We start from the raw sequence: 19,702 nt of genomic DNA, 5'->3' as shown, positions 1-19,702 counted from the left end.
CAGTAAACGTTGCAATTAAGTAGTTGTACTTTACTTTTATAAGAATCTGTAACTCCGGCAAGCCCTAACCAGTTATAAAGGCACTTTATACAAATCTTAAAAAATATAGTCCACTGGAGGCCAAGGCACTACTGGAACTCTGGGGAGGGGGTGCAGGACATATCGCAAAGTTATCGCTCCTTATTGATTAATGCCCAAGATAAACTTGGAGTCCTCAAAGCAAAATAGGTGGATGGATTGGCACACTCGACAATACCGACTGGGGAGAAGCTGTATTGGCTGCCTGAGAAATTGCTATCTCAACCCAACTGAGACTGGTATCATTGAAATACCTACATACTGCATACTCCAGACCGCCAAACATATAGCATGTAGGAAGGCTCCTGGCCTCATCATGTTTCCAATGTGCTGATCTATCCACTGACAACTTCCACATCAACTACCAGTGCGCCAAACTAACACAATATTGCTAAACAATAAGCGTGTTGCCTAGAGTACTAGGGAAACAGGTAGCATTAACACTGAGAGTAGCACTATTGTGACATTTGAACAATCAGGATATACGCCTTGGTGGGGGAATCAGCATGGAGAGCAAAGCCACAGCAAAAGGGATGTAGCACTCAACTGGAAGTCCTCGACGCCACCTACAATAGCGGACTGGTGTTCATAGCAAGAAAAATCCATCTAAATAGCCATGGGTGGTACTCACAAGCATAGTAAAATATGGGGTTGCAAGTGTGCTGGTGGAAATATTTATTTACTGGGGATGCTAATCAGACCAACTACTGAGTGGTCCAGCAAAGTACTTGTAATAAGAATGATTGATTGTTGTGAATGCCTTTATTGTAAGGTTTGCATAATACAAAGCCAATAGCGACTGACGCCTCGTTAATAGCAAGATTTGAAGAAACATAACTCTGAGCCCGAGAATGGAGATCGAATGTAAATGTTCTTAGCTTTTTTGAAGTAATGATACACTTGTATCACAAACCCAGAGGTAAGAATTATCCCTTCCTCCCAGGGTTCACTTACTGCTTATGTAATGTTCGTGTATGGCTTCATTATGCCTAACCATTGTAAGTGTATTTGACATAGATGACTGGTTTCTTAATGACTTTGATCTGGCAGAGGTACATTTCATTTTGGCCTTTGACACCATATCCCATGAAACACTCATTATGGCGTTAAACAGTAATGGTATCCGTGGGAAGGCACTCGAATGGATCAGGTCCTTCCTGACTCAACGGACGTTCCAAATCACATCCTCTTCGGCGTGTTCTGAAACTTTTAAAGCCCCACACGGAGTACCCCAGGGATCTATTTTAAGTCCCTTGTTTTTTAACCTAGATCTCAGAACCCCTGGCTGACCTAGCGGACAGATCTGGACTCCCTCTCATGACCTACGCCGATGACTCTCAGATCATTTTCTCCCTATCTGAATCCAGTCCCTCATCCCCCTCTCTCCTCAAATTAGGGCTTCAAAACATTTTCAACTGGATGACAAGAAATCAACTAAAGCTAAATGGAGAAAAAACGGAGATCCTTCTTCTAGGGAAACAACGCGATCTTTGGAACCCCTCCCACTAGCCTAACCAGATGGGAAATTTCCCCAGTTACCCAAGTACGTAATCTGGGAGTCATCATGGATAGCTCCCTCTCCATGAAACAACAGGCCAGCAAAGTTGTTGGCCTATGCCTTACTATCATCAAATGGCTGAGGAAAATCCTTTGGATGCTGCCCACCTCCACTCAAAAAACCGTAGTCAATGCCCTCATAACATTGCGGCTTGACTACGGGAACATTCTGTAACTTGGTTCCAACAAAGCTGTAGTTCGGCGGCTGCAGCTTGTCCAAAACTCAGCTGTTAGACTACTGTGCAGAATCCCTAAAAATTCCGGAGTCTCGAGCTACCGTCGTGAGCTCCATTGGCTCAGGGTAGAAAACAGAATTAGATTCAAAGCCCTGAACTATATGTTCAGAATCAAAGCAGGCATTGCACCCAAATACCTTTTAGCTCTTGCCCATCCCTACACTCCCAAGCGTAACCTTCGGTCACAATCAGCTGCCAACTTCTGCGTACTAAGGTTCAAACTTGCAAGAATGGGAGGCAGATCCTTTGCCCACTTAGGACCATCCCTTTGGAACGCGCTTCCTCTTTACATTCGCAAAGAGGAAAACCATGCCATGTTCAGAAAGAACATCAAGACTTGGCTGTTCGAACAATAATAACTTGAGCAACCTGAAATCCCCTGCTACCTTTATGCTGTGTCTCGGCGGCGGGAAACCCTTTTTGGGTAGCTGTCCGCCTTCCAAGTTTAAAAAATAAATAATAAATAAATAAAAATATTCATTTAAGCAGTCCATGCTCACGTTTCTGGGTTATCTTTTCCACCTCAAAAGTATTCCCTGACTTACTACATCTTACTTTATCACCCACAAGTTTAAAATTCTGCTAAATTTTTCATTCTGATCATTAACTCGACCTGCTTGTTGTTATGGTCTCCTAGAGACACATACATTTCTGCTACCATTCTGTCTTGAGTAATAGATTCCTTCCTGCAAGAAGTCCACAGCACAGACTTAGAATGATTTTTAGGTTCTCACATTTCTTTTACTTTTTTTCATGCAATTCTTATAAAAGTATTTTAGAAGTTACATAAGCATATTGATTTTAAGAACATTCCCTGGGTTTGTAAGATGTTACTTTACTCCCAAGCCCTATAATATGCACTGCTCCTTGTAAAAATACAAGCAATTTAAAATAGATTTTAAAGTGTTAGTTGTTATCCCATTGATAATAAGATTAAGTGGAACAAAGAGGAAACACTTTAAAGGGTATATATATGTTTAATGACCCAAATAAACAAAAAATACATTCCACACTTAAAAAGTGTCAGTAGAAACTATACCTTTTAATCAGTATTCAAAATTAATGTTATATAAAGCTTAAGTTCTTTATAATGCATCCAGACATATTTTAATTGCGACAGTTAGAATAAATAGTACAGTTTTAGCAACAAGGACTATTCAGTCTGCATTTTATACCATCTGAGAACCAGTCTTCAAATCTCAAGTTGGTATTCCTTGCTTGTGAACCCAGCGTGATTTAAAGTGTTTAGCTTTCCGTTTCTTTTCTGCCCCTGAAAGAGAACAAACATCATAACTCTCAGAGGACTCCTCTGGATGTACAAAACTATTATTTCTTAACAAATAACATGCTTGCAGAATGGCAAAGTCAAAAATACTTTTATTTGATTTATAAAAATCGTAAAAGGGTGGGTCTTACCACCATACAAAACAGCATGTACGTCGAAAGGTCAGCATAAAAACAAAATTAAAATCACCTAGAAAATCATAAGTTTAGAACGTAATCTTAACAGGCTTAGACAAATACACAATCACAGTATACTATTATAAAAATGTGGCTGAGGGAAGACAAGGCTGTCTTGTTTGAGCTGCTAAACAACTGATAATTGGTCTAGGAAAAAAGCAAGAACTTTGGGAAATGAATGAGTTTGGTGAAAAATGCGCATTTTGACTCGGAAAGGAGAACACAACCTAGAAAGGTGAAAGTAAAGGAGCAACCATTAGGAAGGGGAGTAGGAGTCTGGGGGCAGCCGTGATGAGGCCGGTTGGCCGAAGTCATCTTTAATTATTGCCTTGTTTTTATGGTCTTTTGTAGCATGAGCCAGGAATTTTATAGTTTTGCAGGCTAATTGTATCCGGGGCCCGCTAAGGCATTCTATCACAGCCGCCCTGCAAGTTCTCACCTGGGCTTCTCTTAAAAGTGGTAGCAAAAGCATTTTCCTTATTTTCTGCAGTGCAGGGCATATGCATATTAAATGCAATAAAGACTGCGTGGGGTTGCAACAGAGATGACAGGAAGCAGTTGACCAGGACCGTTGCCAATTGGGGGTGAGGTCTTTACTCAAGAAGCATCCCAGCCTCAAAAGGCTTAGTTTCCTCTTATAATAGTCCCTAAAGCAGTCTTGCAAATATGGCTGAGGTTTCAGATGTTTGTAAGTTGACAGCACGATCCAGGCATGGCTTTTACGGCCACTACGGCTTTGTCCATTAGCAGCGATACTTGTTTGATGGCTTTGTTGGTAAAGTGTTTAAAGGTATGATATGGGTGAAAGCCAGATTTCTTCCAGCTTTAATGAAACAAGCGCTTGCCTGCGAGATTTGTATATTGAATTGGAGGATCCGGCCTAATTTTCTACCTCTAGCGAGCAGAGATGGGCAAGGGTAACATCTTCAGCATCCCTCATGCGCCAGTAGTATTTGGCCAGAGCACCTTGTCTTGCCGGAGTCTGATTAGTTAGTCCATATTCCAAGCGTATTTGGGCTTGTGAGATGTGTCTTGGTATCGAGAAGAGGTTTTTAAACAGTCTGGATTGGGCTAGATTTAGCACTGTGGAGTCTCTGGTTGCCATCATTTCCAAGCCATATGTAAGTGATGGCAGGAATTTGGCAGCTACGATCTTTAGCAAATGGCCGGCAGAACTGCCACTTAGGTGTGTTTGTATAGTTTTAAAGGCGAATTGAAGCGGTTTGGCTTTTGATCTCCCCAGTTTTAAGTGGTGATTGTACTTTAATTGATGGTCAAGTGAAATGCCCAAATAGAATGCATGTACTGGCCTACACAGGGGTTACTCTGCGTTACAGTCTTCTGTATATGATCAAGTGGTGTAGGAAGCAAAACTACAACAGACAATCAACTTAGATAAGGTATGTTCTCTGCATTCATAAAATTATACTTTTTTATAAATACGTTTGCACTTATTCAAGATCCTGTATAGTTTAAAATGTTTCGATTTAACCAGGTAAACAGAAAATATGTGCATAAAAGGCAACATTTAATTTGTTGTTTACCATTAAGCCAAAATACAAGTTAAGTACATTTGGCTGATTGAACCTCTGTTAACACAGTGTGACTAGAACTAAAGAGAAAACAGTGACACAATGCAAAGAATACACGCCTTAGGAATTAAACTCTACTCCTCTAAGAATCTTGGAAGACTGAGCTATTCCATCCTGCAAAGTAGGAGATAGGTTAGGCAGCTCGTTTTTGGGACAAAGTGAATATATCTACTTACAGTATCCAGTTCAAAACCTCTGGCCTCAAAAGTGAGGAGCTGGCTGATGCTTTTATGAATTCAGAAAGAATACCCACGCAGAAGAATTATATTTACACACAAGTAACTTTTCATTCTTCGCCACCCGATTCTCTCAATGATCATGAAACACAAAAGAGAGTAGCAAGCTAACACTAAATGTGCAAACTCTAGGGTGAATATGTTACAAACCGAAACCCTGAAAAATAAAACACCAACTGTTAGAATTGGGGGTCTCTGGTTGGCACATGTAGGTACTTGTGACAACAGGGACCCTCTCCTCTAGTCAGGGAAAGGGAATTACCCTTTGGAATAACCCCTGCTCACCTTCTAGGCGGTGTGGCGCGAGCAGTCAAGGCTTATTTTAGAGGCGATGTAAGTTAAGCATTTGTGACCACATACAGTAACCCAGTGACAACACTACAAATGGACACCACACAGGTTCTATATAAAAAACTAAGGTATACTTTATATAGGGTTATCACAAGACCAATAAACCACAAAAAGAATCCACAGTACTATTAAATTTCAAGAGTTAACGTTGAAACGGGGTAAATCAAAGTTCTGTGCGAGTCAGTAGCCTTGTCCGGCTACAGCGTGCTGAAAGGACACAGAGTCTAACAAATCCAGCGGACTGCGGCGGTCCGGGCCCACTCAAATGTCGACAGACTCAAACACAGTACCTTTTCCTTGGGGCGGCCGGCACAGATGTGCAAGCCGGGTCCGGTGATCGTCGCGGTGCAGAAAGGAAGCGTTGCAGGTCACGTTGGCCCTCGATGCGGTGCAGGCAGTGGCCCGTTGACAGTCGGTGGATCCAAGGGTTGCGTTGCAGGGCGAGACGGTGCTTTGATGAGGTGTTTGCAGCTTGCGGTGCGGTGAACGAGCCCGAGTTCGGGAGCTGGCGTCGATCAGTCCGGACAGCAGTACGAGTCGGGCAGTGCGAAGCGTGCGAGGCGGTGCCCAACTTCGGTGCGGTCACAGGACTCTAAGTCAGCAGCAGTGACGCATCACTCAGACCAGTTCGAGTCGGTGTAGTGAGGCGTTGCACGTCCCGGTGTCCTTCCAGTCGCGGTGCAGGCTACAGCGCGAGTCGGTGAGCGCAGAGCTTGAGTTGTTCGAGGCGGATGTTGCTCAATGCGGTGCCTACAGGACACCAGGCCCGTCGTGAGAGTCTGTCACAGCTCCCTGCCTCTGTAGCCACTGGAACCGCAACAAATCACAAAGGCTGGTGAAGTCCACTGGTCCTGGGACTTCGGTCAGGGGGCAAGCTCTCTTCCAAGCCCTTGGAGATCTTTGTACAGGTTGAAAATTAAAGGTAAAGTCCACAAAGTCCTTTCTCCTCTCTTTGGCAGTAAGGCAACCACTGCAGGCCAATCCCCCAAGCAGCACTTCAACTTCGGAATAGTCTCTCCTAAGTTTCTTCCGGTTCCTTCTCCTCAGCAGAGGTTTCGTCTGGTCAGTTCCAGGAGTGATCTAATTTCATGGGATCAGGGTCCCAATACTTATACCCCAAAATCCTTTTTTCTCTGAGGGGAGAGGGGCCTGTGCCCAGTTCAAGCCAGTTCTGAAGCACTCTGTTTACCAGACTTCTCCTTTCCTTTCACAAAACAGGGCAGGCACATCAGATGCCCCACAGGAGGTGGAGCCATCATTGTGGAAGGCAAGTACAGTGCAGGAGCACTTTGTTGACAGTCTTATTTCTCTTCTGGCAATGTGCAGGGCAGAGACATCAGACACACCACAGGGGGGTGGAGCCAGCATTGTAGAGGGAAGGCCCAGCCCTATTCAGGTCCCAGGTGCGACTCCTCCCTCTCATCTTAGATGCAGATCTCCCTATTCACCACCAGCCTGTCTCCTGGAATTCCCCAGTATTGTCACACAAACCCAGACAAGGAATACACAACCTAGCAGAGGCGGGCTCAAATGGTGAGGCAAGCAAATACCTACTTTCTAAAAGTGGCATTTGCAAAGACAGAATATTAAAATAAACCTTACTAAAATATGTATTTTATTATTCGGAGTCCAGGCATACTAAACTCGAATTTCTACCATGTTCTCCGAGTCTGCTAGGATTATAAACATGTAATAATCCAGCAGCCCATTCTAGCCTATGGAGGACAGGTAGCCTTGCAATAGTGAAAAACGAAAATAGCTGTAATTCACTATTAGGACATGCCACACACATCAGGGCTTGTCCTACCTTATACTTACAATGCACCCTGCCCTTGGGCCTACCATAGGGGTGACTTTTATGAAGAAAAGGGAAGGTTTAGGTACTGGTAAGTGGGTGCACTTGCCCAGTCAGCATGACAGTACCAGACTGCACGCAGGATCTGCAATGGCAGACGTTAGACACATTTTACAAGGCCGCCTCTATGGGTGGCACAATCAGTGCTGCAAGCCCACTAGCAGCAGTTGGGTTACACGCCCTGGGCACACTCAGTGCACTGTACTAGGGTCAGATAAGTAAACCAAATATCCAATCATGGAACCACTAATCAATACATCAATTTACAGTAGGGAGCACTTGCACTGTGGCACTGAATAGCAGTGGCACTGTGCCCACAGCATCTAACACCAGAAAAACACATGAGGCATCAGCAAAAAATGGAAGGGAGACCCACGCCAGTGGTGCCATGTCTGACACGTGTCCCCTCCAGCTGAAATGTGGGGAGAACTACCCTACCTCCTGGGAGTTCTCACCACTAAGTCGGAAGAATCTGGACAGACCATCAGCGTTGGCGTGTTCTGTGGCAGGGCGGTGTTCCGCCATAAAGTCCATACCCTGTAGGGAAATGTACCACCTCAACAGCTTTGGATTCTCACCCCTTATCTCCATCAACCATCGGAGGGGCCTGTGGTCTGTCTGAACCCTGAAGTGAGTCCCAAACAGGTATGGTCTCAGCTTATTCAGGGCCCAGACCACAGCAAATGCCTCACGCTCAATAGCACTCCACCTCTGTTCCCGTGGAAGTAACCTCCTACTGATGAAGGCTACAGGTTGATCAAGGCCCTCTTCATTCATCTGTGACAAAACAGCCCCCACACCCTGCTCTGAAGCGTATGTTTGAACGATGAACTCTTTAGAGACGTTGGGTGCCAGGAGCACAGGCGCCGTGCACATGGCAGCTTTCAGGGCCTCAAAAGCTTTCTGACAGGTGTCAGTCCAAATCACTTTCTTGGGCTGCTTCTTAGAAGTCAGCTCGGTCAAGGGTGCAACCATGTTGCCATACCCCTTGACAAACCTCCTGTAGTACCCAGTGAGTCCTAAGAAGGCCCTTACCTCTGTCTGGGTTTTGGGGGGTTCCCAAGCCAGGATGGTTTCAGTCTTGGGTTGTAGGGGCACCACCTGGCAACTCCCAACCTGGTATCCCAAGTACATCTCAGAACCCTGCCCGATCTGGTACTTACTAGCCTTGATCGTGAGGCCTGCCTTCCGCAGTGCCAACAACACTTCCCAGAGGTGGCGCAGATGTTCTTCCCAAATGACACTGAACACTGCAATGTCATCCAGGTAGGAGGCACTGAACTCATCCAGTCCAACCAACACCTTGTTGACCAACCTCTGAAAATTGGCAGGGGCATTCTTCATCCCAAAGGGCATAACCCGGAACTGGAAATGCCCATATGGTGTGGAGAATGCTGAACTCACTTTTGCCCCATCAGTCAAGGCGATTTGCCAATACCCAGACATCAAGTCAAACGTGCTGAGGTACCGGGCAGCCCCTAACTGATCAATGAGCTCATCCGCTCTGGGGATGGGGTGCGCGTCAGTCTTTGTGACCGAATTGAGCCCTCGGTAGTCCACACAGAACTGGAGTTCGGGTGTGGCACCCGGCGCTGCAGCCTTTGGGACCAAGACCACTGGGCTGGCCCAAGGACTGCTGGGGGACTCAATCACCCCTAGTGCAAGCATCTTTGAGACCTTCTCTATGATGCAAGCCCTTACCCTGTCAGTTACCCTGTAAGATTTGTGCTTCACAGGTAAGCTGTCTCCTGCATCCACATCATGGACGCACCAATCTGTGATCCTAGGAACCAGGGAGAACAGATCAGAGAACTGTCCCAGCAACTGGTGGCAGTCATTCTGTTGCTCAGGGGTCCGGGTGGAAGAGAGGTTAACACCATCCATGGACCCATCCTGCTCTGAGGCTGACAGGAGGTCAGGAAGAGGCTCAGTCTCCTCCTCCATTCTAGCATCTGTCACCAAGAGCATGCCCACTTCAGAACTCCCTAAGTGGGGCTTAAGGCGGTTGACATACAGGACCCTCAACGGGTTCCTGGGAGACCGCAAGTCCACCAAGTAGGTAACTGGACTCTTGCGCTCCACAGCCTCAAATGGTCCGGTCCACTTATCCTGGAGCGCACAGGGCTCCACTGGGGCCATGACCCACACTTTCTGACCAGGTTGAAGCTCTACCAGAGTGGCATTCTGGTCGTACTACCGCTTCATCTCCTCCTGGCTGGCTTTTAGATTCGCATCAGCGAGTTGCCTGAAACGCCTAGTCTGGTTCCTGTAGGCCAGCATGTAGCTATATACATCCTGGAGAGGTTTCCTAGGAGATTGCTCCCAGCCTTCCTTGACCAGACTCAGAGGTCCTCAGACCGGGTGCCCATAGAGAAGCTCAAAGGGACTGTACCCTAGAGATTTCTGTGGCACCTCCCGGTATGCAAACAACAGGCATGGTAGGAGGGCGTCCCACTTACACCTCATGGGTTCCTCAAGACCCATAATCATACCCTCAGGGTTCGGTTGAACCTTTCAACCAACCCATTTCCTTGGGGGTGGTAAGGAGTGGTGAATTTATAAGTTACCCCACACTCCTGCCACAGGGACTTCATGTACTTAGAAATGAAGTTGGTGCCCCGGTCAGACACAACCTCTCAAGGGAATCCTACTCGTGAGAAAATTCCCATCAGTGCTCGTCCCACCACAGGGGCCGTCACTGTCCTCAGAGGTATGGCCTCTGGGTACCGGGTGGCATGGTCCACCAAGACCAGGATGAACCTGTTGCCCATGGCTGTCTTGGGGTCCAGTGGCCCCACAATGTCAATCCCCACCCGCTCAAAGGGGGTACTGACTACAGGGAATGGCTGGAGAGGAGCCGCCTTCTTCCTCCCACTCTTTCCACTTGCCTGGCAAGCCTGACAGGTCCTGCAATGAGTGTCTGAACTCTTGAGAATTTGGGGCCAATGAAAGTGGTTGACAAGCCTCTCAAAGGTCTTGTCCTGCCAATGGCACACCATGAGCAAGTCCCAGTAGGAAAGCTCTGAAGAGCTGGGGTACCACCAGCACACGGGCTGACCCAGGCTCAGCAACCTTAGGCTCGCTATACAGGAGACCAGTCTCCCAATAGATCCTATGTGACCCAGACGGATTACCTGCTGCCTGGCTTGCAGCCTGTTGCTGCAAGCCCTCGAGAGAAGGGCATTCTCTCTGCTCCCTGCAGAATTCTTCCCTGGAGGGGCCTCCTTCTCGCTGCCAATGGGTCAGCTCAGGTAGGTCCCCCAGTTCAGCTATTTTCTCCCCGGTAGGCTCCAGGGTATCCCCCTCAGGGTCTACCTCCTCCTGGTCCGTGGGAACTTCAGGGGCCGGTTTCCCGTGCCCCCCTGCCACTTCTCTCCAAGGCAGGTTCCTGGGCCTCCCTCTCAGGCTCCAGGTCCTCTTGAGCACCCCTACTGGCTACCGTGGACCGGGTGGTCATGCACGCCCAGTCAGGCAGTCCCACCATCCTCAGGTGAGCACTCTTCTCCACCTTCTCCCAAGGTGAGCTCTCCAAATCCTTCCCTAACAAACAGTCAACAGGCATGGCGGGCCTCACAGCTACCTGAAGAGTACCAGAGACCCCCCCCCACTCAAAGGGAACCGGAGCCATTGGACAATGAGTTAATAACTCGGCAGAATGCATGGGGGACAACCTGCTCTTGAGACACCAGGTGACACCTGTCACACTGGCTCGTGTGTCTCTCAAAGCCTCCACCTTTTGACCATTGATGATCACCCACTGCCCATATTTCTTAGTGTTCTTGGGCAGTTGGTTTTCTTGGACCACCTCACAGTCTCCTAAAGAGACAAGGGACATCTCTGCGGTACCCCACCCACCTTGGACTTCCACCTCCTCCCCAAAGTCTACACTAGCCATCTGCCGGGGCGGAGCACCAGTGGGTGTTGGTTTACCAAACAGGCGGCACCTGGTATCATTCGCCTTATGACCCAGGTCCCCACATCTGTAACATTTCAGGGGTCCCTGTGAAACAGGATTACCTGTCGGGACCACTGGCTTTTTCTCAGGGGAAGGCTGGGAACCTTTACCTTGGTTCCCTTGGGAACTACTTTGGGGCCCTCTGCGGAACTCCCTCTGTTTACCCATGTCCCCCCCATTCTTTTGCTGGGGACCCTGCCCCCCTTTGGCTGAGTCGCTCACGTGACCCTAGTGGACCCTGGTACTGACCCAGCGGTCTGCCTCCTCAGCAAGCTTCCTAGGGTTAGTCAGCTTGCTATCAATCAGATGCTGGCACAGCTCTGGAAAACAATTATCAGACAAGTGCTCCCATGCAAATCCAAGAGACCTTGTAAATCATTCACTTTGCTGCCCTTTACCCAACCATCCAATGCTCTGCAAAAGAAAGTGACATACTATACCCAGGTACTACTTTCTATCTTCTTGCACTTCCTGAACCTCTGCCTATAGAGTTCAGGGGTCAAATTATACCTAGTCATGAGTGCCTCTTTCATGTGGCTATAGGAATTATGGACTTCAGAAGGCAAGTCCAACAGTGTGTCCCGCCCCTCACTAAGGAACCTTCCCAACAACCCCGCTCCCCAATCTCTCTCAGGGACCCGGTGGGAAGACATGGCTACCTCATAGGCTCTAAACCACTGCCCAATATCATCATTCTTAAAAAACTTTTTTACCACATCTTTGGGGATGTACACTCTACCTTCCCCATGCGCTGGCGGTGTGCTGCTTCCAGAGGGAGTGCTCTCGAGGCTCCTAGCTTTCAGATCCAACTCCCTCAAAACTTGGTCATGCTCTAATTGCAATCTCTTTTCTCCCAGAGCCAATTTCTTGCTCTCTAGCTTCACTTCTAGAACCATTTTATTGCTTTCTAGCTCCAGTTTCCCATTCAATTTGAGCTTGGCCATCTCCATCTCGTGCATCCGGTTTTCATTCCGGTCTGCCAACTCTTCTGGGGACAGACCTCGGGCAAAAACACTGCTACCCACTGGGGAGGGCGCATCCCGCCTCTCAGGACCCAGTGGCCCACCAAGCTACTCCTCTGCATCCTCCTCATTCAATAGTTCACCAGGGGCATTCCTTGCTTCCCCCCAGGCCTCAGCGCCTTGTGGTATTGCTCCTTTTTGGTGATTCCAGCTACTGAAATTTTAAACTTTTTGCAGAAGCTCTTGAGATGGGTGTTGGTGTAGCTTTCTAGTTTCTCTTCCTCCCAATCACAGTCAACAGATGCTGCCTTTTCTATTCTGACTGAACCAGGCATGATTAAAAAAAAAAAATAAAAAAAAAAAAAGAGATTTCTGGCCAAAACAAGTATCAGAAGTACGTGGCTGCGTTATGGTCTGCACTCACTAAGTAGTGTTCACCAATCACTGTACATGAGTCACAAATGCAAATTCGGAATCCTTTCCGCATGACTTCCAATGTTAGAATTGGGGGTCTCTGGTTGGCACAGGTAGGTACTTGTGACAAGCAGGGACCTTCTCCTCTAGTCAGGGCAAGGGAATTACCCTCTTAAAATAACCCCTGCTTACCCTCTAGGCGGCGTGGCACGAGCAGTCAGGGCTTATTTCAGAGGCGATGTAAGTTAAGCATTTGTGACCACATACAGTAACCCAGTGACAACACTACAAATGGACACCACAAAGGTTTTATATAAAAAATAAGGTATACTTTATATAGGTTTATCACAAGACCAATAAACGACAATAAGAATCCACAGTATTATTAAATTTCAAGATTTCTGGTTAAAACGGGGTAAATCAAAGTTCTTTGTAAGTCGGTAGCCCTGTCCGACTACAGCGTGCTGAAAGGACACAGAGTCCAACAAATCCAGCGGAACGCGGCGGTCTGGGCCCACTCAAATGTCGACAGAATCAAACACAGTACCTTTTCCTTGGGGCGGCTGGCACGGATGTGCTAGCCGGGTCCCTCGATGCGGTGCAGGCAGTGGCCGTTGACGTAGTCGGTGGATCCAAGGCTTGCGTTGCAGGGCGAGACGGTGCCTCGATGCGGTGCTTGTAGCTTGCGGTGCGGCGAACTTGCCGGAGTTCGGGAGCTGGCGTCGTTCAGTCCGGACAGCGGTGTGAGTCGTGCGGTGCGTCGCGAAGCATGCAAGGCGGTGCTCAACTCCGGTGCGGTCACAGGACCTGAAGTCAGCAACAGTGACTCGTCGGTCAGACCAGTTCGAGTCAGAGTAGCGAGGGGTTGCACGTCGCGGTGTCCTTCCAGTCGCGGTGCAGGCTACGGCTCATTGACGGCGTCGGGACGGAGTCGGTGAGTACAGAGCTTGCGTTGTTCGAGGCGGACGTTGCTCAATGTGGTGCCTACAGGACACCAGGCCGGTCGTGAGAGTCAGTCACGGCTCCGTGCCTCTGTGGCCGCTGGAACAGCAGCAATTCACAAAGGCTGGTGAAGTCCACTGGTCTTGGGACTTTGGTCAGGGGGCAAGCTCTCTTGCAAGCCCTTGGGGATCTTTGCACTAGTTGAAAATTAAAAGGTAAAGTCCACAAAGTCCTTTCTCCTCTCTTTGGCAGTCAGGCAACCACTGCAGGCCAACCCCCCAAGCAGCACTTCAGCTTGGGAATAGTCTCTCCTCAGTTTCTTCAGGTTCCTTCTCCTTAGCAGAGGTTTTGTCTTGTCAGTTCCAGGAGTGATCTAATTTCATTGGATCAGGGTCCCAATTCTCATACCCCAAAATCCTTTGCTCTCTGGGGGGAAAGGGGCCTGTGCCCAGTTCAACCCAGTTCTGAAGCACTCTGTTTACCAGACTTCTCCATTCCTTTCACAGCACAGGGCAGGCACACCAGACACCCCACAGGAGGTGAAGCCAGCCTTGTGGAAGGCAAGTACAGTCCAGGAGCACTTTGTTAGACAGTCTTCCTTCTCTTTTTCAGTGTGCAGGGCAGAGACATCAGACACACCACAGGGGGTGGAGCCACCATTGTAGAGGAAAGGCCCAGCCCTATTAAGGGCCCAGGTACGACTCCTTCTCATCTTAGATGCAGATCTCCCTATTCACCACCGGGCTGCCCCAGCCTGTCTCCTGGAATTCCCCAGTCCTGTCACACACAAACCCAGACAAGGAATACACAACCTAGCAGAGGCGGGCTCAAATGGTGAGGCAAGCAAATACCTACTTTCTAAAAGTGGTATTTGCAAACATAGAATATATAAATAAACCTTACTAAAAGATGTATTTTATTATTCAGAGTCCAGGCATACTAAACTCGAATTTCTACCATGTTCTCGGAGTCTGCTAGGATTATAAACATGTAATAATCCAGCAGCCTATTCTAGCCTACGGAGAACAGGTAGCCTTGCAATAGTGAAAAACGAAAATAGCTGTAATTCACTATTAGGACATGCCACACACATCAGGGCTTTTTCTACCTTATACATACAATGCACCCTGCCCTTGGGCCTACCGTAGGGGTGACTAATATGAAGAAAATGGAAGGTTTAGGGACTGGCAAGTGGGTGCACATGCGCAGTCAGCATGACAGTACCAGACTGCACGCAGGATCTGCAATGGCAGACCTTAGACACATTTTACAAGGCCGCTTCTGTGGGTGGCACAATCAATGCTGCAAGCCCACTAGCAGCATTTGGATTACACGACCTGGGCACACTCAGTGCACTGTACTAGGGTCTGATAAGTAAACTAAATACCCAATCATGGAACCACTAATCAATACATCAATTTACAGTAGGGAGCACTTGCACTGTGGCACTGAATAGCAGTGGCACAGTGCCCAAAGCATCTAACACCAGAAAAACACAGGAGGCTACAGCAAAAAATGGAAGGGAGACCCACGCCAATGGTGCCAGGTCTAACACCAACTTTGAAGTCAGAGTACAGACAATAATGCTCAGCAAAATTATGAACTGATCTCCAAGGAGCAGACTTACAAAAGTGAGCAACAAGAAAAAGTCTCATCAGGTCAGCAGTAGCCACATTCGCCCTTGTGAACGGGCACCAGATATATATGACGTAAGAGCCTATTAGCTTTTACATGACCTGTAACAATAAATGAAAATTTCATCTGCCTAAACTGAACAGGCCTATCCATACAGCAACATGACTGCAAAGATCAGTTTGACCGTATAAAGCTCTTTAGTCTTATCCAAATAATAACAGGGTCCTCTTGACATTAAGGCTATGTATCAATAGCCCAGCGGGAGACTTTGGAACTGGGAAAAATGGAGCCAAGGACAGAACCCGATTAATGTGAAAACCAGAAACAACTTTTGGGGGGAAAGCAACCTTCTCTGGAAAGTACTGTAAATTAGCCGTGTGCATTACAGGGCAGGGGAACGTATATCTCTTGATGCCCGAACAAAGTGGATTTTCCTGGGGGACAAGAGGTTCTAATGGCTTGTTTGTCCATCGGACAACTAGACATTAAATCAGACTAATAAGGTATCGGGCGGAGGCACTTTGGTGCTCACAGTTAAACAGGGTAACTTTAACAATTCTTATAAGCATAGTACATCTGTAACGGCCTATTATTGAAAGACTGAACCCTAGGGCCGAATGGCTGGAAAAAATCTGAACCCACAGTCAGGATGAAAATAGAGCCCCAGGGTGGTTGAGCTGCTGTAGGACTTGCACCGATGCAGAAATAGCGATTTGTTCCTATCTTCTTACAGAATCAGGACAACGTATGTTTGCTGGTCCCTAACAGCCACAGAGTTTCTGCAAGGGTGAATGTAAAAACGTGACTCTCTTGAGTGTGTGGTAAGAGGCAGGAGAGAAGGAAATGAAGGGAGGCTCACCCCTGACCCTTAGGTACTTACTTAAAATAGTTGTTTTATCCCTGCCATTCATTGCGTATCTGCTTCTTGCAACCCCGACTCTTGCCTCCAAATATGCCAGTGCCTTCTGTCCTGACCTTTTTGCCATCTTCTCGTCCTGGGTGTGTGAACACCAGATGTTTGGAAGCTGACAGAGTATACACTCCGAATTAATGCAGAAGTGCGCCAGTTCAGGGCTTTATGCTTTTATGCACCATCACATTACTTGAGGGCAGAGTCAGATGGCTATTGTGATTATGGCAACCTGCGAGTGTGCATACAGCGGAGCTGGATCTGCAGTGGACCTTCTTTATGCCGCCATCCTTCTTTGTCAGCTCCTTTCTGTGATAAGTAGGGCATTGTGGAGCACTTTCAGTGTGCATTAAGTGCTTCAAAACCTCATCAAGGATAGTAAGTGCTTTAAATGCAATTGCAATAGCAGACAATACCTCTTTTTGTGAGTGTGTATGCTCAAAAAATAAACGTCAGCAAGGCCTCAGTGTGCCCAGCACCCACATCACCACTGCCACACCTCAGTTGCTTTTATAGCTATGTACTGTGACCAGAACTACAACACACGCAGCGATCTTAAACAAAAGAGAAAAAATATTTTGTTCAGTAGCAGCGGCATAACTTCCACTGGTGCAGCAGGTGCAGTGCACTGGAGCTCAGAAGTCTGAACGGCCCACTGAACCCTGAATATTGCTGTATTTCACAGTACAGGGTCCAGGTGGCCCATTTCCTTCCTTGTACCACGGCCAATGACACACTGGCTGCCCCCACTTGTCAGTAGGCCATGAATATGTTCATTGAAAAAAGAAGACTGCAGGATTTCACCGTCGTCATTGCGCACTACCACAGACGGTGATGCCGGATTCATTTATATTGCACTCACTAATGAATTAGGGTCAAACAGAAGCAGAAACAGAAAATACTCTAAAAAGTAAATTCTTTGATTACCTTGTCTTATTTATTTATTGCTTTCTCTGCTCAATGAGACAGTTTGCGGTCTAGTGCATATTTATTATATGTATTCTAAATCAAGGAGGGAGAAGCAAAATATGTTCACTCAGCTTCCAAGTATAATCCAATTTAAATCAGAGAGGTGAGTGAACCACGCCAGTCTGTATGTCAGAGTCTCAAAGGAAATTGCCTTGGAGACCCTCACCAACGTTGTCGCAAACAACAGTGTATATCAACGCCATTAGATTGATGTAGTGGGTAGTAGTATGGGTTTTCCAAAAGAGACAAACTTCCACCAGGAGGGAGACTGTTTAGGTAAAGACAGTGACAGGATTGGTGTGATACAACATAAAATTACCTCCTATACCTGTGCACGTGATTTATTTAAAAAGGTGGGATGTGGGTAAGACCAAAAATAGAGATGTTGTTCGGACAAGTTATTGAAACTCAACATCTAGTAGTCTGGCTGAAGTGTTTCGGCCATCTTTTGCCCTCCAAACCTTTTGGAACCTTCAGATAAGTCTGCCAACGATTATGTTCTTACGTGCGTCACCACCTACTGTCCGGCCTCCAACCATGTTAAGAAGGCAATTAATAAACACTGGAGCAACATAACATCAGGAACCTTAAAATGGCTCAGACCTAGATCCGCTCCCCCCCCAAAAAAGAGTCAAAAATATCAGAGACTATCAAGTCTATACTCATCTCAGAAAGTGCAAGAAAACTCCAATACTGTGTTATCCGCCAGGGGTTTCCAACCTATAGTAATCACTTTTCCAAAGCTCATGCTGCGTGCCACCTAACCCAGGTAACCAAGACACTAGACTTCAACGACAACCTCAGATGGACACTGAGAAGGCACACAAACTGCAATCCAACACCCGTGATCTACATGATCACATGTCCCTGCCAACTCAGATACATTGGAGTGACATGCAGAAAAATAAAACCACAAAGAGGAGAACACGGTTTCAATGTAGGGAGCAAAAAAATAAGGACAAACATGAGCAACCACTTTTTGTCAAAAAAACACACAGAAAAGGAACTTGAGTGAGGGGTCCTCGAGACACTAGACAACATCAGCAGTAACGCAGAACACATTCTACTTCAAAAAGAACAATGGTGGGTCTACCGTCTCAGAACCCTTGATAAAGCCCTGAACAATAATATCCCTTGGAGAGCATTCAGCAATTAGGACATGTATGGGTGGACAACCGCCACGAGAATGCCCAACTGTTACATTACAGAGCAAAATGAACCAACACAGCACAGTACACAACCGTAGGGTCAAGTCAGGCACTGGCCAATATAAAGGGAAACCCACATTTGGAGGTCTTTGAACACTACTGCGGGAGATCTTGCTTCCATCCAAGGACGGAGATATATACAACCAACAATAACAAACACGGCATCCTCTACCTGATTGGTGTGAGTACAGTGTCACCTTGCGGCAACTGTAGAAATGTTTGTCAAGTACAGTCACTTGACGACTACTAGTACATAGTTTGGTAATAGCTGTTAATCTCCATCTTCAAATGAGTGACTGATTTTAACTGAGTCAGTTTACCATTTAATTTCATCCATACACCGCCCTCGTAGTTGAACATAACAACACACTTTTCAAGTTTATGAACTGGTAAGTAGGCCACGTTAGAGCTGAACACAAACAGCAAAGATTACATTCATTTCTGAAACAAGTTTAGGCTGCAAGATGCTGCAGGGTTAGATACACAAGACCAATTTAAGTTAAAGAATGCACCTTCTAACACTAAAGATACTACTAAATGCAAAAAAATAAACTGGTGATAAAATAACTCTCTCAACTTGTGGGACTTGAGGAGTATGGTGGCTCTCCTCAGGGACTGGGGAGGTACTGCATAAAGTTACAATTACCCTTGCAAGCAAATATGTCACTTTCATTGCAAATTCATTACAAAAATTGTTGTTTAATGTAGTATTCCACACGGTTTAAGGAAAACTATAACTTGGATAACAAAGGTGCTATGTTTTAAAAACACAAGTCATCTTTCTGGGTCTAGTGAATTACTATTAACAAAAGGAGATAATTCAAACACTAGACTGCAGGTCTAACAAAACTTTACGAATTCTGGAGACCTGCCAGTACCTTGCTTTGCGTGGGTATCCTCCCTAAACACTCCTTTATTGGATTTCATTTAAACATTAACATCCAAGCACCTTACCTACATGCAGTGCTGTTTGCCCTGTGACCACCTACCTACCCCTGCCCTGAACATACATCATGTCCACAGTGTAAGGAGTTGTAACACCCCATCCCCTTCTTCCCATCATCACTCTTAATTGTTCGTTCACTGATTCAGGAAGCAGCTTCTATCATTAAAGCGGCTGATTTTAATTGGGTGTAGATATGCTGATGTGTGATGCCTACTCCTGTTTGTCTGCAGTGTGTAAAATTAAAAAGGGGTACCATGGGGGGCGTGGCTTGGCGCCCGATGGTGATGGCGGCGCCCGTGTGAGGCTCTGCCGAAGCTTCGGGAGGTGTAGTATCTACAGCTCATCTTTTCCTGATGGACGGCGTTCTACCAGCGGCGGAACACTCCTGAAAATCA

The 19,702-nt window shown here is 46.8% G+C and overlaps 1 protein-coding gene across 1 annotated transcript in view; it reads right to left on the bottom strand.

Moving 5' to 3' along the window:
- Positions 1-2,892: 2,892 nt before the first annotated feature.
- LOC147662944 (U3 small nucleolar RNA-associated protein NOL7-like) overlaps positions 2,893-19,702 on the bottom strand; it is a 103,372-nt gene continuing 86,562 nt past the window's right edge. Inside the window, exon 6 of the mRNA XM_086950777.1 lies at positions 2,893-3,141. Coding sequence (XP_086806903.1) covers positions 3,071-3,141 — 71 coding nt within the window. The 3' untranslated portion in view covers positions 2,893-3,070. The remainder of the gene's footprint in view (positions 3,142-19,702) is intronic.

This window comes from Lissotriton vulgaris, unplaced genomic scaffold (assembly GCF_964263255.1).
Source record: "Lissotriton vulgaris unplaced genomic scaffold, aLisVul1.2 SCAFFOLD_1218, whole genome shotgun sequence".
Lineage (NCBI taxonomy): Eukaryota > Metazoa > Chordata > Amphibia > Caudata > Salamandridae > Lissotriton > Lissotriton vulgaris.
Note: the sequence above shows the minus strand (reverse complement) of the source record. Positions and strands in the feature narration are given on the sequence as shown.